The sequence below is a fragment of the Sorex fumeus genome, unplaced genomic scaffold, assembly GCF_029834395.1.
Source record: "Sorex fumeus unplaced genomic scaffold, SorFum_2.1 ptg000128l, whole genome shotgun sequence".
In the NCBI taxonomy this organism is placed as follows: Eukaryota; Metazoa; Chordata; class Mammalia; order Eulipotyphla; family Soricidae; genus Sorex; species Sorex fumeus.
This window is the reverse complement of record NW_026606185.1, coordinates 15,292,853-15,320,112: the sequence shown is the minus strand read 5'-3', so window position 1 is coordinate 15,320,112 and position 27,260 is coordinate 15,292,853. Positions and strand designations below refer to the sequence as shown.

Below are 27,260 nucleotides of genomic sequence, written 5' to 3'. Positions count from 1 at the left end.
AAAGTCAGTGAGATGCCTGGGGGTTCTGGGACAGAAGAGGAGGATTTGAAAAACAGGGGTCTCGAGGTAGGGACGCAGCTCAGAGCTCAGGGCTGACATGTTCCTGAACCCTTAATCAACTATATGCTGGTCTCAACACCAGTGGACATAGCCCTGGAGGCACCCAAGCACCAGGAGTGACCCTGGTGACCCCCTGCACCTTCAAATCCTAGTATTGATCCCCCTGGCAAGATTGGCAGGGTAGACTCTGGTCCCGAGCATTGCTTGGGACACACACACACACACACACACACACACACACACACACACACACCCACACACACACCTCCCAAATTAAAAAACAAAGCAAAAACACAAGCCGGGGTTCTTTGTGGGCAGCTAACTCAGGGTTCCAGGTCCATCCGGGCACAGTTCCCAAGCATTCTGCCCCGGGCCCAGTCTCGCGGGCAGTCCCCAACAATAGACTTTTCCCATCTGCAGTGTCCGTGAGGTGCCTAGGCATTCCGGGCAGTTTCCATCTCAGGAACAGGGAGCAAAGCCCCCCTGCCCCCCCCGTGTCACCAGCACCGCTCCCCCAGCAGAGACGCTGGGACTGCGGGGCGAGGTGGGGGTGGGGGGTGGGACGCAGCGGGCAGTCGCCTCTAGGAGTTCTGTGGTCGGACCCCAGAGCTGGGAGAAGGCTGGGGGCAGGCCCCAGGGCGCGCCTCGATCCTCAGCGGTGTCCGGGAGGTGGGGGGTCTAGCGTCAGCCTGGGGCCGCAGGCCTCCGGATGGACAGAGAACTGCCCTCAACCGCCCCAACCCCCCCAGGAGAGGCCGAGGGCGCTTCGGTGGGGCGTGGCCAGGAGGGCCAGGGGCGTGGCCGGGCGGGCGGGGGCGTGGCCCAGCCCGAGGCCACGTGACGCGTAGGTGCTGGCGGCCCGGGAGCGGCGGGGAGGGCGGCGCAGAGGCCCGGAGGATGCTGAGCCCCTTTGCGGCCGGGCCCCGAGCACAGGATGGCGATCCGGGAGCTCAAAGTGTGCCTTCTCGGGGTGAGTGTGCTCCCCCGACGCCTTTCTGCGGCTCCCGATCCGCGCCCTCCGCACCCGGCCGGACCCCGGGACCCCTGCGGCTGGTGTTGAGGGCCGGACCCCCGGGTGTCCCTTGCGGCCGGACCCCCTGCGCCGGACACCCGGGTGTCCCCTGCAGCCGCTGTCCCCTGCGGCCGGGCCGTAGGTCCCCTGCGGCTAGTCTCGCTGGCCGAACTCCCCGGTGTCCCCTGCGCCCGGACCCCCGGGTGTCCCCTGCGGTCGGACCCCCGGGTGTCCCCTGCGAGAACTGGGCGATAGTTTTCTTCCTGCGGAGAGTTGAGGTCACTTTGCGGAGGCACTGTCTTTTTTTTTTTTAACGAAGAAGGCGGAGGAAAGGCGAGGGGACAGAGAGTGAGCTTGGGGCAGGGCGCTCTGGGACACCGCGGCCAAGTCCTGGCGCTGCGGAGGGGCTGGGGGCTGGCCGGGGCCTGCCGGGGCAAAGCTGCTCGCCCAGGAACACCATCCGCCCAGTACCAGCGGGAGCAGAGAGTGGACCCAATCACTGACGGTGCCAGTGCAGGGGAGAGGAGGTGCAGCGCAGCCCCGCGCCCACTCCTGCCCACCACTGTCCCGCACAAGCCCTCACTGACTCCAGACTGCCCAGTTTGCCGGAAGCGCGGCGGCCAGTCTCCTGTCCTGGCCCGCGTTCGGCTCTGCTCTCTGGCCACCAAGTTTATCAGTGCTGAGGAGTCACTTTCGGTCTCTGGCATCCTCCAAAAGGAAATCCCAGAAGTTCCACTTGTCCTTGTTTGCGGCCACGGCAGCCTCCCTGGGTGCCCGGGGAGGGACACCGCGCTTCACCGCCACCCCGCTGAACGTTGCCTGGGTCAGGACTGGCCATGGGGACAGAAGAAATGTTTGCTTTCGCAAAATGCTTTCTCCTCATCATCTAGGTTGCAGTCTAGCAACTTTATCTTCAGTTTCAGTATTTAGGGATGAGACTCTCCAGCAGAGCTTCCCAAACTTACTTCACCCTCGACCCCCTTTCCTGTTTCAGATAAAAAAAAAAAAGACTGTTTAGCCCCCACCTAGAAATCGGCCTTCTTTAAGGGAAAGAACAAAGCTCCTCTCAGTAGCACCTAGCCTGTTTCTGTCCCCCACCCCAAATCTTTCCAGAGTCATCTCCCCTGTTTCCTCAAAGGGAGGGAGAAGGGGGGAATTCGGTGTTGCCCACTTTGGGAAGCTCTGTTCTAGATGCTTCTGCTTGTCAGATGGGAAGCAACCCTGAGTTCTCTCATTCTCCTCCCAGCTGTGCAGTTTAGACAAGTGCCTCAGTCATCTCATCCATAAAGTGGGCATAATGACACCTTACCTCTTTACAAGGAAGAATATCACGATGAGCTTCTAAGATATGTGATGACTCTTCCTGCTAACCTGTGATTCCAGGATTGTTAGCCAGACATGGCGGTGAAGAGCTGAGGGAGTCTCTTCTTTTTATCTTATCTCCCAAGAGCTAAATATACTTTTGTTAGTGGCTTCCTGGATTCAGTGCCTCGCCCTTGTTTGCTAGTTCTTTGCAGCAGCAGTGTTTGGGAGAAAGAATCTTGTCAGGCAGAGCAGAAAGATCTCCCGAAGCATTGATGTCTCAGTCCGTGCGTCCATACGCTAGCCCACTTTTCTCCAGAGTGGTTTGCCGTTCTGGTCTCACGAAGTTCAGAGCTTATCTTAGCTGGATGGTCCAATCCCCCCCCCCCCCCCCCACTAGCCACACTAGTGTTTGTTAAGGTGCCTGGTTTGACTTGTCCTGCTCTGGGCGAGGTATGTGCAGCAGCTTGTCCCCTGGCTGCTCATCCAAATATGCCCCTTGTCTGAGAGGGAGCCTTGGGGAAGGTCAAAGCCATTTAATCTTCTTGATCTGAGAACAAACCCTGTGGGTCAGTGGTCAGAACTGAACTGAACTGCCAAATTTTTAACAAAAAATTTCCTTTCTGTTGGGAGGGCTGTCATTTCTGGATGAAGTCTTGCATGTGACGAATGTGCATCTTCCTGGCTTTTATCGATTGACTGATTATTATTTATTTTGATAGCCAGGGGCCCAGGACGTGCCTGGGCTTGAACCTGGGCCTCCTGCATGTGCAAAGCCTGCGCTCCAGTGCCTTGAGCCATCTCTCCCGCCCAGCTTTTAGCCTTTGCCTGCCCCTTTGACACCCCATCGCAACCCAGATCCTAGCACACCCACTCTGCTCAGAACACGCTAGGTGGGGACCCCTTTGTGTGGAGCTGAGTCATGGAAACCCTGCTGGCTCCCTGGAGAGGCGAGTCTGGTCTGCCTGCTCCTTTCTGGGCACACAGCGAGGGAAGTCGCCACAGTTCCTGCATGACCAGGGCAGACTTCCCTGAGTGGGGTAGCTCCCTGCTCCCTTATGCTCAGGTTTTCTTCCCAGAGTGGCCCTGGGCTGTGTCCTTTCCACGGGTGGAGACTGCCTTTCAACCTCTTGTCACACTAGTGGGCTCTTCCTCGGGCTCATGTTCCTGGATGGAATTGACAGTGCTCTGGAACATTCTCTGAGTGCTTTGTGTCTGGGGAAGAACCAGGGGCTGCCTGGGGTTCCTGTCCTAATTCATAGCCCTCATTCTTTGCATGGGTGGATTTCTCACATGTGGGCAGCCCAGCGAGGCTTTGTGAATCCCCCTCCCTCTCCCTCCCCAATCATTTCCTCTTCTCTCTTGCTCTGCTCCCTTTGGCTTCTTTTGAAGCAGTGCTCCAGGGCCCAGGATCCAGTCTGGGCGGCATTGGTCCAGCTGTCCAGGCCAGAGAGTTCCATGTTCAGGTCAGTGATGTGGTCCCACTTGGACCCAGAAGTGCTGGGCCACCAGCGGAACTGGGAATTGAACTCAGGGCCTTGTGCATAAAAGACTTGTGCTCTGGCCCTTTGAGCTATCTCTCTGGCCCTCGAACTGCTGTTCCCTGGATAAGTCTGGACCTCTGTGGGCCTAGCCAGGCAGGAAGGGTCCTCAGTGAACCCTTGGATTCTGTAATTATCCTTATTGCTGCTGCAGTGCAAGTTGTCCCTCTTCATAATTTCCAATAATATTATGAAACACATAGCTTAAAAACAACGCCCTTAAAAACAGCAAAGTAGGTTAGAAAAAAAAAAACTAACAAAAACAATATTGAGGCAGCAGCTGTTTCAGCCCCAGAGGTGGAAAGTTCCCCAGTGTGTGTTTTTAGCACACATCGCCACGTGGCAGCCGGAGTGGGGGAAGGCTGGGAGGGAAGCGAGGATCTTTTTATAAAAAAATGTTTTCTGTGTGTGTCTGATTGTACATGTGCACTTACAAACCGCCTCCCAGAGAGATTTATATTTGCTTTGGTTGTCCAGACAACAGCCCGGATCTCTGTTACTTCCCCCATACCAGCCGCAGGGTGAAGAGATAAATGAGAGCATTGCAGCGTCTGCTGGGGCAGGAGCGTGTTGGAGCCACTGTGGGTGGATAGGGAGTGGTGGCCTGCCACTGAATGGCCAGCATCCTGTGGTTCTCGGTGCCATCCGGGCAGGCAGCATATGCTGTGGTTTAGCGTTTTCCCTGAAGCTTCTGTGGGCTGTGGGGTCTCAGGACCCAAGTGAGGCTCCAGGGAGCGGCAGATGCGCTGCACCCAATGTCACTGAGTGCCCTGAAACTGAAATTGTTCCACATCCTTATATACTTCTGCAAGGGGCTTTGGGGGGGAAGAAGTGTTTGTGTAGACTGGGGTGGTGCCTAGGTAACCATCAGATTTGCTTTCCAAGCTGAGGTCCTGCTCACAAACTCACTTTTCCTTTCTTTCCCAGAAACCAGCATTTTTCTCATTGAGGTTAGCAACCTGGCTCAGTTCTTAGCACACCTGCTGCTCCGATTGCATTTCCTCTTCCACAAGTCTGGTCAGTGATGCTGGAGAGCCACGTGGGGTCTCTTCCCTGCAGGCCTGCCATAGGGACACTGGGTCCAGGCTGCTGGATGCCGATGCCGCCCAGCGCCCCTCACCTCCCTCAAGGTCAGCCTCATCATGGCCCCTCTGCTGAGAGCTCAGTGGGTCTCTGGTGTCTGAGAGAATCACGCGTGGAGCTTTCTCCCACTTCCATTTTTGGTTTGTTTCTGTTTGGGCCACATCTGGCTGTGCTCAGATCTGACTCCTGGCTCTACACTCAAGGGTCAGTCCTGGTGGGCTCAGGGGACCACATATGGGGAGGGGTTGAATCCGGGTCCAATATGTGTGAGGCAAATGTCCTACCCACTGTCCTATCTCTCTGGCCCCAACTTTCTTGCATTCTTAGGGTCCCTCCCTGCCCTGCTGTCTGTTGCTGGCTTGTGGTGTCCTGCCCTGCCCGTCCCTGCGCTCGTGACTATGTGCTATGCTGGTAGAAAACTTTCCATTTTAAGGTGCTGGAAGGTGAAAAAAAAATCTGAGTTCATGAAATAAAAAAAGTAAAGTAAAGGCCCTCCCGTTGATCATCGATTTGCTCGAGCGGGCCCAGTAACGTCTCCATTGGAGACTTTGTTGTTACTGTGTCTGGCATATCGAATACTCTTGGTAGCTTGCCGGGCTCTCAGAGAGGGGCAGAGGAATCGAACTCGGGTCGGCCATGTTGGCTGTGTGCAAGGCAGATGCCCTACTCGCTGTGCTTAAAAATAGAATTAAGGCGGGGGGCTGTGGTGCCACCAGCAGGTCAACCTGTACCTGTGGGGCATGTACATCAGCAGCTGATGGTGCCTTTAGGCTTCCTGATACCCCACAACAGCTGCTGTGCCTCTCACCAGATGCCAACAACTTGAGACCAAGTTTTCTGAGAAAGTAAATGGCCAAAAAGGTATATGGGTGTCACGCCCACAAACCACCTCTTACTCAGTTGTACAAGCTCATTTATTGGCCTTGCTTCAGAGACTCATAAATAAATCTTGAAAGAGATCAAAAGCCACAATTAATCTCAGAAGCGCATGGCTGAACAGACTGGGGTAGGCCGAAGCGGGGCAGGTTGGCCAGGGGCCTGCCCAAGCAGAGCCCCCGGCAGCCACTTGCTTCCACAATCCAAAATTGCCATCATACCCCTGGGTTAGGACAGACCTCACCAAGATATAGTCTGCTGAAAACTTGGGTATGCGGGTTTTGTGACTGAAATCTCCAGGCTTTCTCAAGACCAGGATGGACTACCTTTCCCTACCTCCCTGCACTTCTGGGAAGCCTTGGCAGTCTTATCCACACCCTGATGTGGCCACCCAATTGAAAAGCTACTCCAGCCTTACCGTCCTGATAAAAATACCGAATGCCCTGAACAAACACCATGACCTCTTAGCACTTGTATTGCAAACCATAATGCACAAAAGGAAAAGGAGAGAGAGAGTAAGAAGGAAAGTGCCTCCCATCGAGGGAGGATGGGGGTGTGAGGGTGGGATTTTGGGGGATGGTGGTAGGGAAACAGGGGTCATTGGTGGTGGGAAATATACGCTGGTGAAGGAATGGGTGCTGGATTATTGTATGACTGAAACTCAATTACAAACAGCTTTGTAATGGTCTATCTCATGGATATTCAATTAAAATTTTATTTAAAAATTTAAAAAGTAATGTGGAGTTCATGCCCAATTCAATCAGTTTAATCAATGGCTGAATAACAGTACTCCTACATTAAAAACAAAAAAAGAAAGAAAATCCAGATATATGGGCTTTGTGACTGAAATCTCCAGGCTTTCTTGGAGTTGGGGTGGGCGACCTCCCCCCACCTTCCTGTACTTATGGAAGCCTCAGCAATCACATCTGAAGCTCCCACTCACTTAAAGCTACTCCAGCTTTACCTTCCTGATAAAAATATTGAATGCCCTAAACAAGCAAACAAACATACACACACACACACACACACACACAGACACACACACACACATAAAATCATGCTCAACGGTCTAGAACAGTATTAATGCTTATATTCTATGCAAATATCACAGTTGATTTTCTCAGGGCTCCTCCCGCCCATTTGGGTGTGGATCAGGCCTGTGCTCAGGGGCAGAAGCTGGGACTCTGGCACATGTGAAGCATGTGCTCCGGCCCTGCGAGTTCACTCTCTGGTCCTCTTTTCTTGGATTATGATTCCAAATCGCCATCTGGAGTTGGAATAGGCATTCCTTCACTCTTCCAGGCTGGGCAGTGGAAGGCTGCGGGGAGAATGGGTGACTCTGGCCCCTGGGTTTGGAGAGCACCCACCTTTCCTTGGATGCAGACACCCTCTACAGACTAAGCTCTGTCGCCCGTGTTCCTGGGACAGCCCTTAGCCCAGAGACCTGAGAAGGAGGGCACCCAGTGTGCTGGGAAGTGCAGAGACTGTCCCCACCTTATCAGACATGGGGATAGATGAGGGACAGGAGGTTCTGGTTCCAGGTCTGTTTCGAACACTTGCTCGGGAGCGGGTGCTGTCTGGCTCTTAACTATCGGTGAGAGGCATGAGGTGGGAGGCGTGTGGGAGAGGCTCTGGAGATGGGGGAGGTTAGCTGAATGCAGTGGGGGCCTGGAAGGTCCAAACCCAGAAGCTCTTTGAAAGAGAGCTGAGCAGTGGAGAGTAGGAGGGTGGAGCCAGGTGGCCCTCTGGGAGGTGGAGGTGGTTAAGGTCTTGGGGCCAGGCTCTGCCTCCTCCACCTGTGCTCTGTTGGCCTGGCCCCTCCGTCTCCTTGTCCTGATTGGGATCAGGATCAAACCCAAGTCTCATGCATGCAGACGGGTACTTCCCCAGAGAGCCACATCTCTGGCCCTGGTTTTTTTTTTTTATTTCCAACCCCCCATTTTCCTAAAGCAAAGCATTGAACAGGTAGACTCATTGTGACTGTCTGTAGACCCTTCACCAAGATTCATTGGGGAGAACATTTTGCCCTTCATGTTCCATCTGTCTCTCTTGTGGAGAAGGCTAATTCCTCCCACTGAACCATCTAAAACGCAGACGTCACACTCCATTCCCCCAAATCCTTAAGTGTGGATATTTTAGGAAAGAGAACCTTCTTCCCAACAGTCAGATGATCATCTCACTCCTGGAATTGTACTTGGATACGACTAGAGTTCGGAATATCATCCTAATGGCTGTCCCCTCTAAATGTTCCCTTACCCCATCTGAGAAACTCAGAATTGAGCCAAAGATACATTTCTGTGTTACATTTGCTCTCACTACTCACTGCACATTATCTCCCTCCTTAAACCGTTTAATTTTGGGGGATGCAGGGAGTAGAGGAATATATATTTTAAAGAATCCTGGTGCATTGTCTTGTAGAATGTCCCAAGATTTTAAATTGCTGGAATGTGTTCTTGCTGCTTTTGGCTGAAATGCTTTGGCAAGCTCACAATACAAGTTAGGTTGAATGCTCTTATTTTCACCGAGAGTATTCGATATGCCAGACACAGTAACAACAAAGTCTCCAATGGAGATGTTACTGGGCCCGCTCGAGCAAATCGACGATCAACGGGAGGGCCTTTACTTTACCCTTTACTTTTTATTTTAGGTTTGGGCCAGTGCTCAGGGCTTACTCTGGGCGCTGCTCTCAGGAATCACTCCTGGTGGGGACTGGGGACCATCTGCAGTGCTGGGGATCAGACTGGGGTTGACTGCATGCAATGCAAGTATGTCTGCAGCCTTCCTTTCTCTTCTTTGAGCAAGACCAGAGAGCTGTATCTCTCTGTATCAGAGGACATTTTGGCTTGGTTTTGTGCTGTTGAGTAGCAAACCCAGGTCCTCTACCTATGAGGTGTTCTCCTTCTGAGCTGCATCCTTAGCCTGAAGAGCATTTGTTTTTCCAGAAGTAAATGATACCTCTACGTAGCTCCACTATTGCTTCCTTCTTTTTTTTTTGTCCTTTTCTGTTGAATCACTGAGATAGACCCTCACAGACATATTATACTATCCATAACAAGCAATACAGAATAAATTATCTAGCATCTGCCTGTGGGGCAGACTTGAGTGGTGGTGGGAAAGTTCGAACTACTGGTGGAGGGAAGGTATAATGGTGGTGGGATTCATGTTGAAATATTGAATGTAATCAATTATTGTGAACAGCTTTATAAAAATAAAACAGACATAAACACTGACATCCCCTTGTTCATTGATTTTGCTCAAGCAGGCCCAGTAACGTCTTCCATTTTGAAACTTGTTACTGTGTTTGGCATATTGAATACGTCATGAGTAGCTTGCCAGGCTTTGCTGTGCGGGCAAGATACTCTCGGTAGCTTGCTGGGCTCTCTGAGAGGGGCGGAAGAATCGAATCCGGCTCAGCCCGGCTGGCTGCACGCAAGGCAAATGCCCTACCACTGTGCTATCACTCCAAACCCATAAAAATAAAATTAAAAATTGTATATAGAAAAGAAATATTGCATCTTTTTTACCTCATGGATTCGCTCGGATTAGCAAGCAAAGTGCACAATTCAAAACCATGCCTTTGGATCAGAGAGATGTAGTACAGTGGGTCAGGTGCTTGCCTCGCACACGGCTGACCTGGGTTCAACCCCTGGCATGCTGTATTGTTCTCTGAGCCCACCAGGAAGGATCCTTGAGTGCAGAACTGTGAATATGCCCTGAGCACAGCTGGCTGTGTGTGTGGCACAACCCTTCCCCCCCCCAACCCCCCCCCCCCCCATCACACACACAGTAAAAAGTTTTTCATGAGAAGACAGTGAAGTAAACTAGTTTTATTGAGGGAAGACACTAATTATAGCAAGAATTTTGGGATGGAGAGAGAGGGGGTAAAGAGATAGAATTAGAAAGAGAGAAGAAGAAAGGAGGAAGGGAGGGAGGGAGGAGGAAGGAGGGATTCCCTGGGACACTGGACACTGGCCTTTTCCAAGTTGTCTTGGCTTTGGCAGGTCTTGTGCAGAGAATTTGCTGCTGGAAAATTGCCAAAGAGACAGGATTGTTGAGCTCTTGTGGTTGTCTGCCTTTACCGTTTTGAGACCTTGGCTACTGCTGAATAGTTGGCCGGAGGCGGCAGGGTCTGTCCTGTGGGATTGGGCTGGATCTGAGTCATCCCGAGTTGGGGTCTTAGGCTCCTCTTGAGTCTGGGCTTTCCTTTCAGGGGCAGGTGCCTCCTTTTATCATTCATATATTATCTAGGTTTGGGAGCTGCACCGTTTTGTGCTCTGAGGTTGCTCCTATTGATTTTAGTTTTGGGGTCACATTTGGCTTTGCTCCTGGCTAAGTGTTTGGAGGACCATATGTGGTGCTGGGAATGGTACCAGGGTCAGTCACATTGCAAGGAAAGTCCCTAACTATTTTTCTCTCACTCTGATCCTAAAAGGGTTTGAGGTGTGTGTGTGTGTGTGTGTGTGTGTGTGTGTGTGTGTGTGTGTTATGAATTCCTGATTTTTTTTTTTAAATTGATGGAATCACCATGAGAACAGTTACAAAGCTTTCAGGTTTAAGTCTCAGTCATACAATGATCAAACACCCATCCCTTTACCAGTGCACATTTTCCACCACCAAGAACTCTGGTATACCCCCCATCCCACCCCTCTCCCTGCCTGTGTGGCAGATGATTTCCACTTTACTCTCTCTCTCTGCTTTGATTATATTCAATATTTTGACAAAGACCTACCATTATTATTTGGAATTTCCCCCCATTATTATTTGGAATTTCCCCCCAACAATCAGACCTGCCGAAAAGGCATTATTAGATAATTTGTTTTCTGTTGCTAATTATGATGAGCATATGATGTCGTGATTTTGGATTTATGATATTTTAGTGATTGAGACTGGAGGTATTTCTGCCAAAAGCCGCTGGGTTCTGAGATTGGTTTGTGTGCCTCTGGGATGGTGGCCGTTCACGAGCTTGATAAGTAGCAGGAGGAGCTGTTCGTGGGCGGCAACTCGGGGTCTTCAAATTCCTGAATATTTTACTAAAGAAAGTTTGATTTATAAACTATTCACAGCAACCAGTTAACAACAGTTAATAAAATGGAACAACAATAGCAATATATTGGTTCCATTTTATTATAGAACAATATATTGGACTAACAGCTGTGTGAATGTGGTCTCTCTATCTGTCTGTCTTTCTTTAGAAATATTATTGTTACCAAACCTAAGTGCTCCCTGCTTTAAAGTCAGGCGACAGGGATTTAGTGAGGAGATTAATCCAGATGTTGGCAGCCTACCTCAGAGGATGCTGAGCTTGTCCCCAAGCCCGTCTTTCTCCTGGGTTGGGGTGAGAGGTTCACCTAGGGCTGGTTGGGAAAGTAATTCAGCACAAACATGGGGTAGTGAGGCAGCGGGGAAAAGGGTCCCTATTCTCATGTAAACTGGCATTCGTGGTTCAATGAGTGTGTGGGACACAGAGATGACATCATTTAACAACATTCTGCTGAGGGTACAGGACAGCCTCCAGGGATGTTTCTGGGGGTCTGGGGACAGGGCAGAGGTGAACGAGGAGCAAGATTCTAAGAAGTATGTGGGAGAACAGGATGAAGTCTCCAGTGCTCACTTGCCTTGTGATGGAGTGAGAATTTACAGAGAAGTCCCAAGAAGTCTTGAACAAGCTTGTGCTGAATTGAAGAGCCTTTAGGACCCTGCAGGGGCTGCGAGCCTGAGAGTGAGGGGTTCAGCGCACTGAGCAGCCCTGGATCTGAGTCCTGGCAAAGTTTTAGAACATTCCATATCACATTCTGCTCGCCTGTATCAGTCATTAGTGTCAGGCAGGCAAGCACAATTTCAGGACAGGAGCCAGGTGTTAAGTGGTTACCTTTGATTGGTTAATTAGGGTGTAAATTTTCTTCTTCTTGCCTGCCGGAAGGACCAATGTAAGATGTTGGTTGTTCAGGTCGTTCCCAGGGCACCCTGGCTCCAAGCGATCCACCCTGCCCCAGCTATCCCAGCACCTGTTTTTCCACTCACTTTGGGCTGTTGCAGGATGATCTTGGATAACTGAAGCCACAGAAGCTGAAGCCACAGTTAAGGAACGGCACTACTGCACCGGGAAGGGCATCTACTTTGGGGAAAGTGTTTAAAGGGTTTTGTTGTTGCTGTTTGGGCCTCACCCTCAGCAGTGTTCAGGCCACTTCCTGGCTCAGCACTGTGGGGAGGAGACGCGGGCAGGATCAAACCAGGACCTACCTGATGCAAGGCTGGTGCGCAGCCTGTTAAGCTCTCTGGCCCAGGAAGTCTAAAAGGTAAAGGCCAAGGCCCTCCTGTTGATCGTCGATTTGCTCAAGCGGGCCCAGTAACGTCTCCATTGGAGACTTTGTTGTTACTGTGTCTGGCATATCGAATACTCTCGGTAGCTTGCCGGGCTCTCCGAGAGGGGCGGAGGAATCGAACTCGGGTCGGCCATGTTGGCTGCGTGTAAGGCGAACGCCCTACCCGCTGTGCTATCGCTCCAGCCCAGCCTGTTATTTATATTTTTATTTCTCTCTTTTTTGTGGGGGGGCGTGGCGGGGAGTAAGGGTGAGGGATTGGGCTTCCTTTGTGTTGCTGAGGCCCAAGTCCTGGCTCTGGGCTTAGAGATGCTTGTGGTGCCAAGGGTTCAAACTCGCGAAGGCTCATGAAGGCAAGTGCCTTCACTACTGAACTATCTCTTCATCCCTTTTCATTTTTGTTGAAGGAAAAACATCAATGCTATGTATTCCATAGACTTACTTTTAGGGCTAAAATATTTTCTAAACATTTTTCATGGTTAAAAAGACTTTTCATGATAAAGCAATAAAAGTTTGTGTTAATTAAATTTTTAGTTATGAAGTTGGGGCAGTGATGTGTTATTTGGGTTTCAGCTCACAGAGACTTAGACACAGGAGGATGCCTTTAACTTAGTTTCTTTTTTTCTTTTTTTTCACTTTTTTGTTGAACCACCATGAGATACAGTTACAAAGCTTTCATGTTTGAGATTCAGCGTACAGTGATCGAACACCCATCCCTCCACCCATGCAAACTTTCCACCACCAATGTCCCCATTATCCCCCCTACCCTCCAGCCCAGTCCTTATCCTGCCTCAATGGCAGACAGTTGCTCAGATACTCTCTCTCTATATATTTTTGGGCATTATATTTTGCTCGAGTTTTCCCACCACCATTCAAGCCTGCCTTCCAGGGGCAGACGCTAGATCATTTATTTTCCATTGCCCATTTTGCATATCATGAAAAGTCTTCTGAAATTCTGAAATTCTAAGATTATAAATGGTTGGATTAGCTGTAGGGAGCTAATCCATTTTGGAATTCAATTGGGAGTTTCTTGGCCTGGGCTGTTGGTGCACCAAGATGGTGCCTGGGGCAGGTTGTGGGCATGACTTACAGAATCAGGGGAGGACGGGAAGCTGGGCTGAGACTGCATGGTTCCACTGCTGCCATGGGGCATGGAGATTTAGTTCTGGAACCCAAATACTGGGGTCCTTGCTTGGGTAAGCTCATGGTCGCTAGGATTCCATCTGGAGAAGGCAAGGAGACTGCACCTGCTCCATCAGGGGTGCCCTGGTGAAATCTGCTTTGTCTGGGGCCCGGAGAAATCTCTGGTGCTGTGGTGCCCTCCGGGACTTGACACGTAATTGCTTGATCCTGCCATGTCCTGCTTGTTTCAGCTTAGGCGGAAGTTCTGTATTGGAGCCCTGCCTTCCTTCCTGTGCCTCCTGCCTTACCTCTGATCATCTCAGAATGCTTCTGTCCTTAGTTTTGGATAAAACGAGTGTGTGTGTGTGTGTGTGGTTGGGATCCAGCCGAAGGCCGCTCATTCAAGCAGTTGAAGTTTGCCCCCTCACTGAAGACACCTCCTGTCCCCCACCCTGCTCCATTCCTTTTTATTTTAGCTCATTTTACCACCCTGCTTCATATTTTCATATTCCTTCTCATATTTATATGTATATATATTTTCCTGCCCTGCAGGATCATTTTCTTTCATCATCATTTTACTTTGCTCTTTTGTTTTCTCTCCTCACCCATGAATCATCATTCTGTCCTCCTTGAGAGATGCCTGCGGGGCAGGAGAGAGAGGGCTCAAGGACAGATACTCACAAGGCATATTGTTCATGTGGGGTGGGCCTGGGTCTGTCTCTGGCACTGCACAGTCCCCTGATACTGCCTGTAGAGACCTCCAAGTGCAGAGCCAGGAGTCACCCAACATAAAAGCAAGCATGCCAGGAGTCACCCAGGCTCTTGCTCTTGCAGGAAAGGGTTTCTGAGTCTGATTTTGTCCACTCACCCCACTGGGCAGGCATGGGTGGCCAGCTCCAATAGCAGAGCCCTGACCATTGCTCATGGCTCTTGTCCTGTCAGGTCTACCTTATGGCGGGAAGTTGAGTGGCTTCAACTCTAAACTTCGTTCGATTGTGTTAGGATGTCACAAGTGTGTCCTGTGCATTAAGCAATGGATAGAAAGAAATAACTCTGGGGAGCGGTAGTACAACGGGTTGGACATTTGCCTTGAGTGCACCTAACCCAGGATTGATATCCCACATCCTATATGTTCTCTCCCAAGCACTGCCAGCAGTGACCCCTGAGCACAGAGCCAGGAGTAAGTCCTCAGCACTGTCAGGTATGCCCCCCCCCACACACACCTCAAAAACCCCCAAAACTTCAACTTTGCCGTGCTGAGCTTAGGTTAGAGAACTCTCCGCAGAGGGTGTCTGCTGAAGGGCCTGGCCTACCTAGCTGTGTGCATGGTTCGAGAGGTTGTCGCGGGTGAGGGTCTGTGATAAGTCATCACACATTCATTGCCAGAAGTTTGCAAGGTAAGGGCAGGCGGAGATGGGCAGGACAGGGCGTGTGGGCACCTATGTTGAGAGGAAAAGCTGAGCTGGCAGCCAGGGCAAGGGCAGGGGGGCACAGGAAGGGAGGGGCCATTCATGTGGTGCAGAAGGAAGCAGGAAACCCTTGGGAAGGACTCCCAAGTCTCAGTAGCTGTTGTCTTGGGCTCAGGGCCGGTCCTGTGTCTGAACCCCTTTCCCTTCCTTCTCTTCAGGTGGTTGTGATCACTGGGGGTGGGTCACAAGCCGGAGGCCGTCCCTAGCTGAGGTGCTCACACTCCCAGCCCAGTGCTCAGCCATCCCTCAGTCTCGGTGCTTGCTAGGAGAAGAGAGTTCAACCACAGTGTTGGCACCCCACCAGGAGAGGGGTTGGTGGGGAGGGTCTGGAGTGCTGGTTGGGAGGATGTGACTCCAAGTAGGGATTGAACGAAACCCACTCCTGGAGGCCTTAGAATACAGACAGACTCTTTGTGAACTGTTTGAGCCCTTTCAGCCTAGAGTCTGCAAGGCTGAGGGCGCGCAGGTGGCCTGGGAGCGCAGCAGAGGATGTTTGGGGGCCTGTTATAGGGTCCAGCAGGCCAGACGGGAGTGGCAACATTCCTGGAAATCCTGCAGACAGCCCTGGAAGGTTCTCGAGCAGAGCAGTAACACACCCTTGACTTACTTTTTTTCAGGATTGCCCAAGTGCAAGGGTTCCCCAGGGGGAGGATGCCGGCAGCTGGGATGAGGGCAGCAGGGTACGTGGCGGGGGGGGGGGGGGGTGGCATCTGGTTTGTTTGGTCAGCCGGGTCATATTGCTGGTGGCGTTAAGGGATGGAGTCCTCCCCAGCTGCGTGGAGAGGGCATGCCTACTTGCACTGACCCTGGTTCCCACGGCTGCCTGAAGGTCAAGAGATCAGTGGACACCAGAAAAATGGTCCACTTGGGCTGAGAGGTCAGAACTGGCGACTACCATCCCGATGGACCATGTAGATAGACATCTACATGGCTTCCAGAAGAGGCGGTTTCATCCATCTGGAAACTGAGTCTGAGGAAGGCCAGTGGGGCCGCTGGTAGGTGCTCCCAGGGCGCACTTCAGGTCACTCTGTGGAAGGCTCTGTCCTCTCGAACTTTAGAACCAGATATAGAGACATTCTCTGACGTGCCTCTAGGAATTATTTGAAAACATTTTAGGGGTGATGAGCATTTACTTAAGTAATTACTCATAAACATCACATAAGTGTTACATTTCATCCTACCAGCATTGGAAATGGACTCTGTGGAAGAACTATAATATCTGTGGAGTTTTGTTTGCTCTTGTATGGAAAAAAATCTTAAACAGTTTAAAAGTAGAGAATGTTTTTCTTTTTTGGCCAGAGTTTAAGAGTAAATGCTACCAATTCTAATTAAACAACAAACTAAATGTTCTATTTCATACCAAGAAAAAAAAATGATAAGGTGGCAGTCTCAGCTCCGCCAAGGCCTCTCCCAGCACCCCCCGCCGACCACACAGGTGTTCTGTGTCATGGCAGTGAAACCCTCTGGGCACTCCACAACCACTGCATGAAGAGATTTTAATTCAGCAGAGCAACATGATTGGTTCTGCTGGACTGATGTTTATTTGGATATTACTGGATTGATCCTTTAATTAGTGTTTAGTTGGTAGGTTGGTCTTTCTTTTGTAGTTTTTTTTTTTTTTTGTAGTTTTACAATTTGGGCTGGAGCGATAGCACAGCAGCCTTGCACGCCGCCAAACCCGGGTTCTATTCCTCCATCCCTCTCAGAGAGCCTGGCAAGTTACCGAGTATCTCACCTGCACAGCAAAGCCTGGCAAGCTACCTTGACGTATTGGATCTGCCAAAAGCAGTAACAAGTTTAACAATGGAGACGTTACTGGTGCCCACTCGAGCAAATCGATGAACAACGGGAGGACATTGCTACAGTGCTACAATTGTGTAAGCAGTTTGTATGTGCTCTTGGTATTTGTATGTATTCACACAACAGTCAGTGGCTCCACTGGAGTGTCGAACTTGCCTTTTCCCTTTAAATGAGCCGGTAGAATCTGAAAGGTGCCAAGAGAAGAGCTTGAAGTCCCAGGTTGTCCCTGGGCATTATAATGGTGCTGCCTGAGGGGTCAGTGCTGATGGGACACAGTAAGCAAGCTGCTGATGTGCCTGGCACCTGGCCCTGGGTACTGTGGGGGAGGGTGGAGGTGTGTCCTGAAGCGTGTCAGGCTTCACCCTGCCCATCTTACCACTTTCTGGATGACCTCGAAAATACTAGATGCACCCATGGAGCTGTGCGTGACTGCAGGGAAAGCGGCAGATGTGTGACTGCCGCTCTTCTGGCCAGGTTTGACTTCTGGCGCTCCTGAATCCTGATCCCAGTCATGCTCATACTCCCTGAAGCAGTTGGATGAAAAAGGAACTGTTCATAAACGTGGTATATCTCCATCTGTTTTGCCTTAGGTTTTGTTTTGTCTTTGTTGTTTGTGGGTCACAGCTTGCAGTGCTCAGGGCTGACTCCTGGCTTTGCATTCAGGGATCACTCCTGATGGTGCTCGGGGGAGCATTTGGGGTGCCAAACAGTTTAAAATATGCCTAAATTTGTCACCTTGCTTAAAGTCAGCTTACCCAGGTTTGATCCACAACATTCCTTATGATTCCCCAAACTCCGCCAAGAGTGACACTTAACTTTCATATGAGAGTAAGGTCTCAGCATAGTTGTGGGTGAACCTAAAACAAAAATAAGTAAGTAAATAATAAAAACTTAATTACTAATTTGCAAGAAATATACTAAGTGCAAGTATTGGATCGAAACAGGGTCAGTCACGTGCAAGGCAAGCCCCTGTGCCCTTCCCAATCCTTTTGCATTTTTGGCCTTCTCAGGTTGCTGGGGTCCACAGGATAATGCTCAGGAGTTGTTCCTTTATGCAAAACCCGAACTGCCACCTTTGACCCATCTCCACGGTGGTGACCTGTCTCATTGTTTAAAAGAAAGATGCCTATTAAGAAAGATAAGTTGTACTATTTCTTAGATTCACTTTATACGCTAACCCTAGTAAGCTGTCAGTATCTGGCTATTATGCAATCACAGTGTAAATATTTTAAAAATGTAATCATCATAATTTACTGGTTTGCATATGTTTCTGATCTTAATGTGAATTAAATTACTACACACTTTGCAACTGATTTACATGTTTTACAATTGATTTGTTCATTATCCCACGCTAACCGAATGCTCATCTCCTTATCCTTGCTTTGAGCCTGTGATTATAGGAACCCTCAATTGTGTCTTCTTGTTATATCCTTGGCACCTTTCATATTAAAAATGTCTTTGGGGGCCAGAACTGGAGCTCAGGCTTTGCGTGCAGAAGGCTGAGTGCAGTCCCTGAACACTGCCAGGGGCAACCTGAGAACACAGAACTGGGAGTAGCCCCCGAGCACTGCCAGGTGTGATTCCTTCCCCAAAGCCTGGGGCTGGATAGTACAGAGGTTCCGGCATTTTCCTTATATCTGACCAACCAGGGCTTGATTCTGGTATCACACCTCCAGGCAACCAGGACTAGAGCCTTGAGCACCCCCGGGTGTGGACCTTCCTCACAATTTCCTTAGTAAGAGGAAAACAATGATTGTAACTCACAGGCACCATGATGATTTGTAGTTCCTTTCCTCTAGTTACAGTGGCATCAGTTATAGTGGAAAAGGCTCGTTCCACAGTCCTTTTGGTGAAGCCAAATCTGACTGTTCTTTACCAATCAAGCAAGCATGAAGAGGATTGTTGTTGTGCATAAGAAGTTGAATCTCCTATATTGTCTGAGATTCAGTTCCCAGCCCCAATACTGTTGCAGTGGTCAGCTGCTGGTGCTCTGCCGAGTGTGTCAGTCATTGCTCTGGAACCAGGAACCCACATAATCTGCTTAAAACAGCATTGGCCAAGTGGACTCAAGGGGCAGTTCCTGTCTGGCGCTTCTCAGGCCAAGTCATCAGATGGCGGCTGCAAGGGGCTGCCTCACTCACCTGTCGGTGCCACGCAAGAGGGCTGAACCAGGCGTCTCTCCACAGGTAGCTTGGGTGTTCTCACCACGTGGAGCCGGAGTAGCCAGTCTCTTTGCATTGTGTTCCTGAAGCCTCTTGTGCTTTCCCACTTCACTGATAAGCAAGGTCAGCCAGAAGCCAAGGAAGGAGAATTAGATATCACGTCTATGTGTGTGGGGGGTGGGGGTGGGGGATGTCTGTGGGCTATACTCGGCAGTGCTCAGGGGTCAGTCCTGACTCTCTGCTCTGGAGTTACCTCTGGTGGTGTTCAAGGGACCATACATGGAGCCAGGAATCAAACTGAGGATGACAGCATGCAAAGCAAGTGCCTTAACCCTCATGCTGTCTCTTGCCCCAGACCTCACCTCGTCATAGGAGAAGTAGCAGGACCAGTGGCAACTTCAGTGTGTCATACTGAGCAAGGGCTTTCCATGAGATTTCTACAGGATTTTTTTGGGTGAAATCAGTTTTCACTCAGCTCACAGTGAGCAAACAGAAGCTCAGGGCCTTCTTAACATGTAGCTTCTAAGTCACAGACACCACGACTCCCTGCCAGTTAGTGGTGATTGCAGGGTTATTTCCAGCTTACTGTGACTCCAAAACACAGTGACACACAGGCGTTGGGGCCCAGGCAAAGGACCGTGGTTCAATTCCTGCCACCACAGGGCTGCTTGATCACCACTGGCTGGAATGCTGGGAGCCCCAGAACAGGGCTGGGGGGTCCTGGAGGCCCCAACACTTCAGCCTAACCAGCTCCCCATCATCGGGTCCTTGCTTTGAACTACCCTAGTGTCTCTGGGAATGACCCATGGGTCCCCAAGCTGCTTGGGAGCCACCCCCTGAGAACCCCAAACCATAATTATTTGCTGTGCCACAAACATCAGTTGTTGTTTACAAGTTATTTCCAGCTAGTCTGTAAGAGGCAGGATGCCCCTGGCTCAACCGGGCTTCAAAAATATAATCATGGATCACGGTCCTCCCGTTGTTCATCGATTTGCTCGAGCGGGCCCAGTAATGTCTCCATCATGAGACTTGTTGCTACTGTATTTGGCATATCGAATACATCATGGGTAGCTTGCCAGGCTCTGCCGTGCGGGCAAGATACTCTCGGTAGCTTGCCGGGCTCTCCGAGAGGGGCGAAGGAATTGAACTCGGGTCGGCCATGTTGGCCGCTTGTAAGGCAAACACCCTACCGCTGTGCTATCACTCCAGCCCTCAAAAACATAAAGGTCTGATAATACCAAAATTGATGTCAAAGATTCTGTAAACCAGGGTTGAAGCCCAGTTGACCCTTGAACAAATGGGGACCCCGGGGCACCCTCTCTGTGCAGCTCCAGGTAGGTTTGTCAGCTGCCTTCAGACTCTGGTTCCACATCTGCAGGTTCAGCCAAGCACAGCACTGTGGATTCAAGCCATTCCTGTGGGTAGAAAAGCACCTCCCTGGCCCAAAGTGTCAGCTGCGCCCACACGGACTGCCTAGGGGTTAGCTGTGTGTACATGGACAGCCCAGGGGGTCAGCTGTGCCTACATGGATGGTCTAGGGGGTCAGTTGTGTGTTCATGGACAGCCCAGGGGTTCAGCTTTGCATATTCGGATGGCCTGGAGGCCAGCTGTGTGTACACAGACAGCCCAGGGGGTCAGCTGTGCCTACACGGACAGTCCAGGGGGTTAGCTGTGTGTACACGGATAGTCTAGGAGGTCAGCTGTGTGTACATGGACGGCTCAGGGTGCCAACTAGACCATCTGTGCCCATGGGGACAGCACATAGCAGCTTTTAAGGTGGTTGTTGTAGTCTGGACCTCCTGCTTTGGGTGCCATAGACTCTGGCATGGTTATGTAGCCATAACATACCTCTCAGAAGCAGTTTTTTTTCTTTTTCTGTCACAACCGGCAATGCACAGGGGTCACTCCTGCTTTTCACTCAGCAATTACTCCTGGAGGTGCTTGGGGGACCATATGGGATGATGGGAATAGAACCTGGGTCGGTTGTGTGCAAGGCAAATGCCCCAGCCGCTGTGCTATCGCTCTAGCCCCTCAGAAGCAGTTTTTATTGGAGTTTCTCTCTCTCCAAGGAGAGGTCCTGGGTCAGCACGGTGATGGAGAAATGTCAGCTGTGCATGGTCATAAGCAAGTGGGAAGGCCAACCTGCTGGACCTTAGGAATGCCATAGCTTTGAGAAGTTTCTGAGTCAGCCCATCAGAGTGTCATCAGAACTGGATGGCACCCCGTTGCGGAGCCCAGCAGGAGCAGGACAACCCCCAGGACAGACTGGCATGCGGCCAGGGACCTCACTCTTTCTCTGCCACTCACTGACTCTATCGATTACCTTGGCAATTGGCCTCATCAATTAAGTCACCACATTAACACAATCAGTTTCTTCTGAAAAACACCGACAATTTACCTATATGGCCCTCTAATAGGGAATCCATCCTGGTGTGTTGTATTTGAAAAGCTCTCTGACAGCCTCCCACAGCCCTCCACCCCCAGCTCTCTCCTTGTGTCCCCCAGTCATGAAAGCCATGTTGCATCCTGCCAGCTCAGGAGAGTTAGTAGAGATTCTTTCCAGAGAGGGTCACCAACTTAGAAGTTTTCCTTCTTTAAGTTTTTGGTTTCGGTGTTACATCTGGCAGTGCTGGGCTACCTTCAGCTCTGTGCTGTGGGGTGACTCTGAGCTGGGCAGGGCCAGCTAGCAGTGCCAGTCTCCAGCCGAGAAGTGTCCCTGAATCCCCTCACTGTGGGACCTGGCCAGGGTAAGTGTGAAGTCATAGTTTCTGATCTACTGTATGATACGGTAAAACTTCACTTTATTAACTCTACCAAGTTTGTGATGCACTGTTTAAGGTTTTTACATTAAATCATAGTGTACATACTCAAAAGTGGACGTTCTTCCTGAAGTAATGTGTTAACAGGCATCAGGGCTTCAGTTAGACCAGGGATAGGAGTGAGGGGTATAACCATATACCCAAGACACAAATTCAGCAGATCTGAAAGCATGAGATCTAAGCGGCAACCACTGAAGCTGTGTTAAGTTGACATGTGGGCTTGGGATAGGGAGGGAATCTGGGAACACTGGCAGAGTTGGCCAGTGGAGGGATTGGTGTTGGATTATGTATGACTAAAATGCAGCTGTCAGTAATTCTGTAAATTATGGCTCTTTAATTTTTTAAAAAAGTGTCCATTTTTAATTTTGGACCACACCTGGGGGCGATGTGTGGAAGGCTGCTCCAGACGCTACATCTGGGGCTGTATGGGGCTAGGGGTCACACATGGGGGTGCTCGGAGGGCATGCGGGGCTAGGGGTCAAACCTGGGGCTGCCCTGGGGGGCATGCGGGGCTAGGGGTCAAACCTGGGGTTCTTTCTTCTGCAGCCCACTGAACTCTCTCCCCACGCATGGCTTTAGCAGGGAGACATGAATTTTCATGTGTCAGGAAGGCTCACCTTAACCCCCAGACCAAGGGAAAAATTACTGTTGCTCAAAGCTGGACTATCCCTCCTTCTAGCCTTTGTTCTTCAAAATAGAAACAAGAGGGAAAGAAGAAGTAAGTCCTTGTCCGGAGTTGAAACACCTTAAGCCCACGTCAGCTACTTAATAAGCTATAGTATCCATTTACTGTAGGATCTCCATGAGTCTGAGGTGACTCTCCTAATGGCTGTCACTTACTAGAAGCTTCTGTGGACTGAAGCTCTGCTGAGACTAGAGGGTGACTCTGGCAGGTGGGGTCAGCTAGGCCCTTCAGCTCGGTGCTGTACCAAAAATATCATTTTTGGCATTGTCTGGGGTGTGGAAAGTTTGATAAGTGATATCTCTGGAGGCATACTTAAAATTAATTAAAATAAGAACCATAATAGGGTATGTAGATATTTTTAAAGCATGCAGATCTGCTTGAAAATAAGTCTTCTAAATATTGTTTTTATTCTTTTGGGAGGAGGGGGCTCACCCGCAGTGCTCAGGGACTATTCCTGGTTTGGTACTAGTGGGGTAGCTCCTGATGGTGCTTTATTTGGGGTAGGGCGACCATGCAGTTCTTCTGCATGCAAAGCACGTGTTCTAGTCTGTGGAGGCATCTTGGGCCACATTGACAGTGCTTAGGGCTTACTCCTGGCTCAGTGCTCAGGGATCACTCTTGTCAGGGCTCAGAGGACCCTATTTTCCAGTCCAGGGGTTGAGTATAGGTCAGCCATGTGCACGGTGGCTGACCTACCTGAAGTACTATCTGAAGTACTATCTGGCCCTAAGTCATATTTAAAAAAAAAAAACAACTCCCAATTACCAGTTAGTTTAATATAATTTTTTTTTTTTTTTGCTTTTTGGGTCACACCCGGTGATGCTCAGGGATTACTCCTGGCTCATGCACTCAGAAATTGCTCCTGGCGGTTCTCGGGGGACCATATGGGATGGTGGGAATCGAACCTGTGTGGGCCATGTTGGCTGCGTGCAAGACAAATGCCTTATCCGCTGTGCTATCGCTCCAGCCTCAGTTTAATATAATTTATGGCTGGTCATTCTTTTTTAAAAGATGGTTAAGTCAGCCTATTTCTTCTGGACTACATTTTGTCCTACGAAGAATTCTATTGATTTTCAGTTTGGTTTTTTTTTTTTTTTTGCACACCCAGTGATGCTCGGGTTATTCCTGACTCTGCGCTCAGAAATCACTCCTGGTGGTACTCTGAGAACCATATGGGATCCCAGGGATAGAGCCTGGGTGGGTTGCATGCAAGGACAGCAGCCCACCCTCTATTATTGCTCCAGCCAGAATTCTATTTTTTAAAATCAGATCAGGTAAGTTCCAAATGGCATGACGGGACCAGCTTGTGGGAGCTGAAGGTGTAGGATGTCTGAAACACCAGAGGTGCAGGTCTGAACCAGCTCATTGATTTGCTCATTCAGAAAACACTTTTTGAGCTGTGATTAACATGAAAGAGCTTGGGCGAGGTGCATGGTAATATTTATCTATGACAAAGTTGCTTTACCAGAAATAATAATCTACAGCATTGCATTTATTGAATCTATTTGGTAGTTACTGGAGACACTTGAATGAGTGCATCTGAAGGGAAGCTCAGGGCGAGTGGCAGGAACTGAGGCCCCGAGGGTGGTGCCTGACCCTGAGGGTCATGGCTTAGGTGCTTGGAGCTGGGCAGGAAAACAAGCAGGTGGAGTCATGAGTTGGTTTTCACCCTTGCCAGCACTTGGGTCATTTCCTGCTGTAAGCCTTTACTCCGAGCCCCCCGCCTCCTACCCCTCGCCCCCACCCATGTGAGTGGGATCACTCCCCTTGCAGAGTCCAGAAATTGCTCTCTTCTGGGAATTTGGAATCTAGAAGTTAGGGAATAAATTGAGTTTAACATGTAAGACAATCCGTTAAAAATGATCTTGGGACCAGGGAGAGCTCAAATGTGCAGTGCATGTGGGAGGCCCTAGTGTGATCATGCGGGGTCACCTGAGCACTGCTGGGACTGGCCCTTGGGCACTGAGTCAGGAGTAGCCTTGAGCACCGCCAGGTGTGGCTCAAAACGGAAATCCCAACAGAATCCTCTATTCCGGGGCCTTCATCTTCCTAACAGCAAGCAGCGCTGGCGTCCCTCGGGCCCCGCTCCAGCTCTCTGACTCCCGGGCTCTGTGGCCTGGGAGTGATCCAATCGGTTCTGGGGGAGAAGCATCTCTGGGTACTGCTCAGACTGTGGATGGCCGCCTCCAGGAGATGCCCCTTCCAGTCCCCAGCACTGGGACCTTGACTACTCCACCCCTGAGGTTCTGTGCCTTTACCCACGGCTCTGCTGCAGCGATTCTCCCTTTCTCTCTGGGCTTGGGCTCTCCTGGCCTCTAGGAGCCTGAGAGCCTTGCACCAGAGTCCCCTGTGGGCCTCTAGAGAAATTGGGCCCCTGCAGTCTGCAGTTATCAGAGGAACCAAGGAGCCGGGGCGAACGTAGTGCGGGTCCCGCCCACCTTGCTGACACAAGGCCCCTGTTTGCTCGCTGGCATCAACCCATATGCTAACACCACTCCAGTGCCATCTCGGCTCCCACTGGCAGAGCCGCTGGGGTCTCTGGAAACTTGACACAGCCGTCCGGGGGGATAGTGAGCCAGTACACACATGCCACTAAAGTATGTGAGCCCCAGGAGCGCTGCCACTAAGTGTGGTGGCCCCGACCCGCCAGCCATGGCAGTGATGGGCTGGGGGAAGAAAAGCCATGAAAGAAGAAACAGGAAAGAGGAGACACATGTGGTGGGGGGCAGGGGAGAGGTTGTTGGTAAAGTGAAATTATTTTTAAAAAGACATTTAAATAAAAACTTCCTTTGTTTTACTCTTCCAACAAAAGTTGACGAATATGTCTGGCATGGATCTAATTCGTCCTGAGAAGAGAGGGGAGGCCACGGGCCCTGTTTGATGGGAGAGCGGTAGTAGTTCTTGAAGGCCCTGTGTCCACTCCAAGAGACTGAGCAGGAAAAGGGAGAGGGCTAAGATGCAACACTCGGGTCCTCACACCAACCAGAGGGACACGGGGTCCCCGCCAGTGAGACACAGCTCATCGCATGGTAGAACGGTTGGAATGGAAGCCCAGGGATGCTGAGGAGACCATGCACAGCCCATCCACAGTGTGTGCAGAGTCCTCAACAGCCTGTCCACAGCATGTGCAGAGCCCTCAACAGCCCATCCACAACCCATCCACAGCAGGTTTCTACTTACTGCCAGACCTGTGAATGCCAGCAACTGTGCTATGAAATTTTCTCACTGACGGGTAAGCTGATGTGTCACAGCTTGGAGGTTTGTCAGTTGTGAGGAAGCTCGGGCTCTTTGGGATGCTCATGGCCATGGTTGATGGGTTATCCTGAGAGCGCTGTCAGCCCATGTCCCTGCGTCACTGGTATTCCCTGGACCTTGTGCCTATCCCTGAGGTGCAGTGTCATATGATGGAGCCTCTCTGGGTGACCTTTGGAGGACCACAAATGGGATTTCGAGGATGAGATCTTTGAATTCTTTGTCACAGAAGCAGTGGGTCATTGCGATTACTTGAAGGGGGTGGAATTTGGGTCACGCTTGGTGTTGCTCAGGGGTTATTCTTGGCTCTTCATTCAGGAGTGATCTCTGGTGATGCTGGGAATTTGAACCTGAGTCAGTGGGCTATAAGGCAAGTCCTAAACCGCTGTACTATCTCTCTGGCCCCACAGGAGGTGGTGTTTAAATGGAGCTAGGTAAATCTACCATGGAGGCATGGAACGTGGCCACTGGCTGTTTCCTGAGGCACAGAATAGCATTTGGCATGAACACACTTACAGCCACTGGTGGAGAGAGAAGGATGAACATGGCTTTGGGTGAGAAAGGGTTACTGAACACCTCCCAGCCACTGCAGGAGGAGGCCTTTAGCCCTCAGGAGGGCTCACTGCGGAAGGGGCGCCACTTTACTCCACCAAAATCTCATTACTCTTTCCCTCCCCGACTACCTGGGGGGCTCACACCCTCTTGTGCTGGGAGGGCCACAAAGTGTCTTCCATGTGCAAGGCTCTTGTGCTTGAAATGCATCCCTGTCCCACCTAGCTTTGATTTTGGCGGGAGGGGTAGGGCAGTACACACCTGAGCTGCACCTACATGTCAGATTTGTGCAATGGAGTAGTTCAAAATCGCTGGGTCTTCTCAGTGGGTTGGTGTGGTTCTCACACTCCATAATCCTGCAGGCTCAAGCCTGCCGAGGAGCTGAGGGCTCAGGTAGCTGCCTCTGCTTCAGTTGCTGAGTATTTGAGCTGGAACGTGTGTTTACGCACCAGTGGTTGCTTGCTCTTAACTTGTTGGGCAGAGTGGACGGAAGTGGAGTCAGAGCGAGTTTGGCTCCAAAGCAGGACCCAGCATTTTGCCACTCAGGTGCGCATGTGTGCAGGTTAGTTTCCCCCCCCCCCCCCCCCCGGCCCCCCAATAGCAGCAGGTCAGGTGCGCATGCGTGCAGGTGAGTCTCTCTCTCTCTCTCTCTCTCTCTCCCCCCTCCTCCCACAGCAGCAGGTCAGGCGCACATGCGTGCAGGTGAGTGCCCACAGAGCAAGGGGAGCCTCCACTTTCATGACATGCACTCGCTGTTGTTAGGGCTCCAGCTGGACTTTGAATGCCTCTGTGGGCAAACCCTGGAGTCAAGACACGGGAGACCCCAGCTTCTGGTGGCTGAAGGCAATGTGTAATTTTATTCTCTCAAAGCTGATGTAGTCTTCACCTGTATGTGACCCTGGACCTGATCCTCCAGCACCACAAAAAGAAAGGGGGAAACATTTTTATGCTCCCCACTTTTTACAGTTTTGTCAAGAGCGGGATGTAATGTAGAATGGTAGAAAGTAATTTGCCACGGTTCAAACATGCTGTTTTGGCTTAGACCCTACCCTGCAACTCTAGAAGCCCACCACCCATCGCTCCTTCCCCTATTGGGCTGCACAGGGCTGGGCCCCTGGAGATGGTGGGGTGGAGTGATGGTGCCCACCTTGCTGCAGAGCTAAAGTTCCCTGGTGCTGGCGGGAGGTACGGTGAGAGGTTAGGCA

At 50.8% G+C, this 27,260-nt stretch overlaps 1 protein-coding gene across 1 annotated transcript in view; it reads left to right on the top strand.

Moving 5' to 3' along the window:
• The first annotated feature begins 897 nt into the window (after positions 1-897).
• Positions 898-27,260, top strand: part of RAB31 (RAB31, member RAS oncogene family) — a 127,123-nt gene continuing 100,760 nt past the window's right edge. Inside the window, exon 1 of the mRNA XM_056137990.1 lies at positions 898-1,030. Within this exon, the coding sequence (XP_055993965.1) occupies positions 995-1,030 (36 nt within the window). The 5' untranslated portion in view covers positions 898-994. The remainder of the gene's footprint in view (positions 1,031-27,260) is intronic.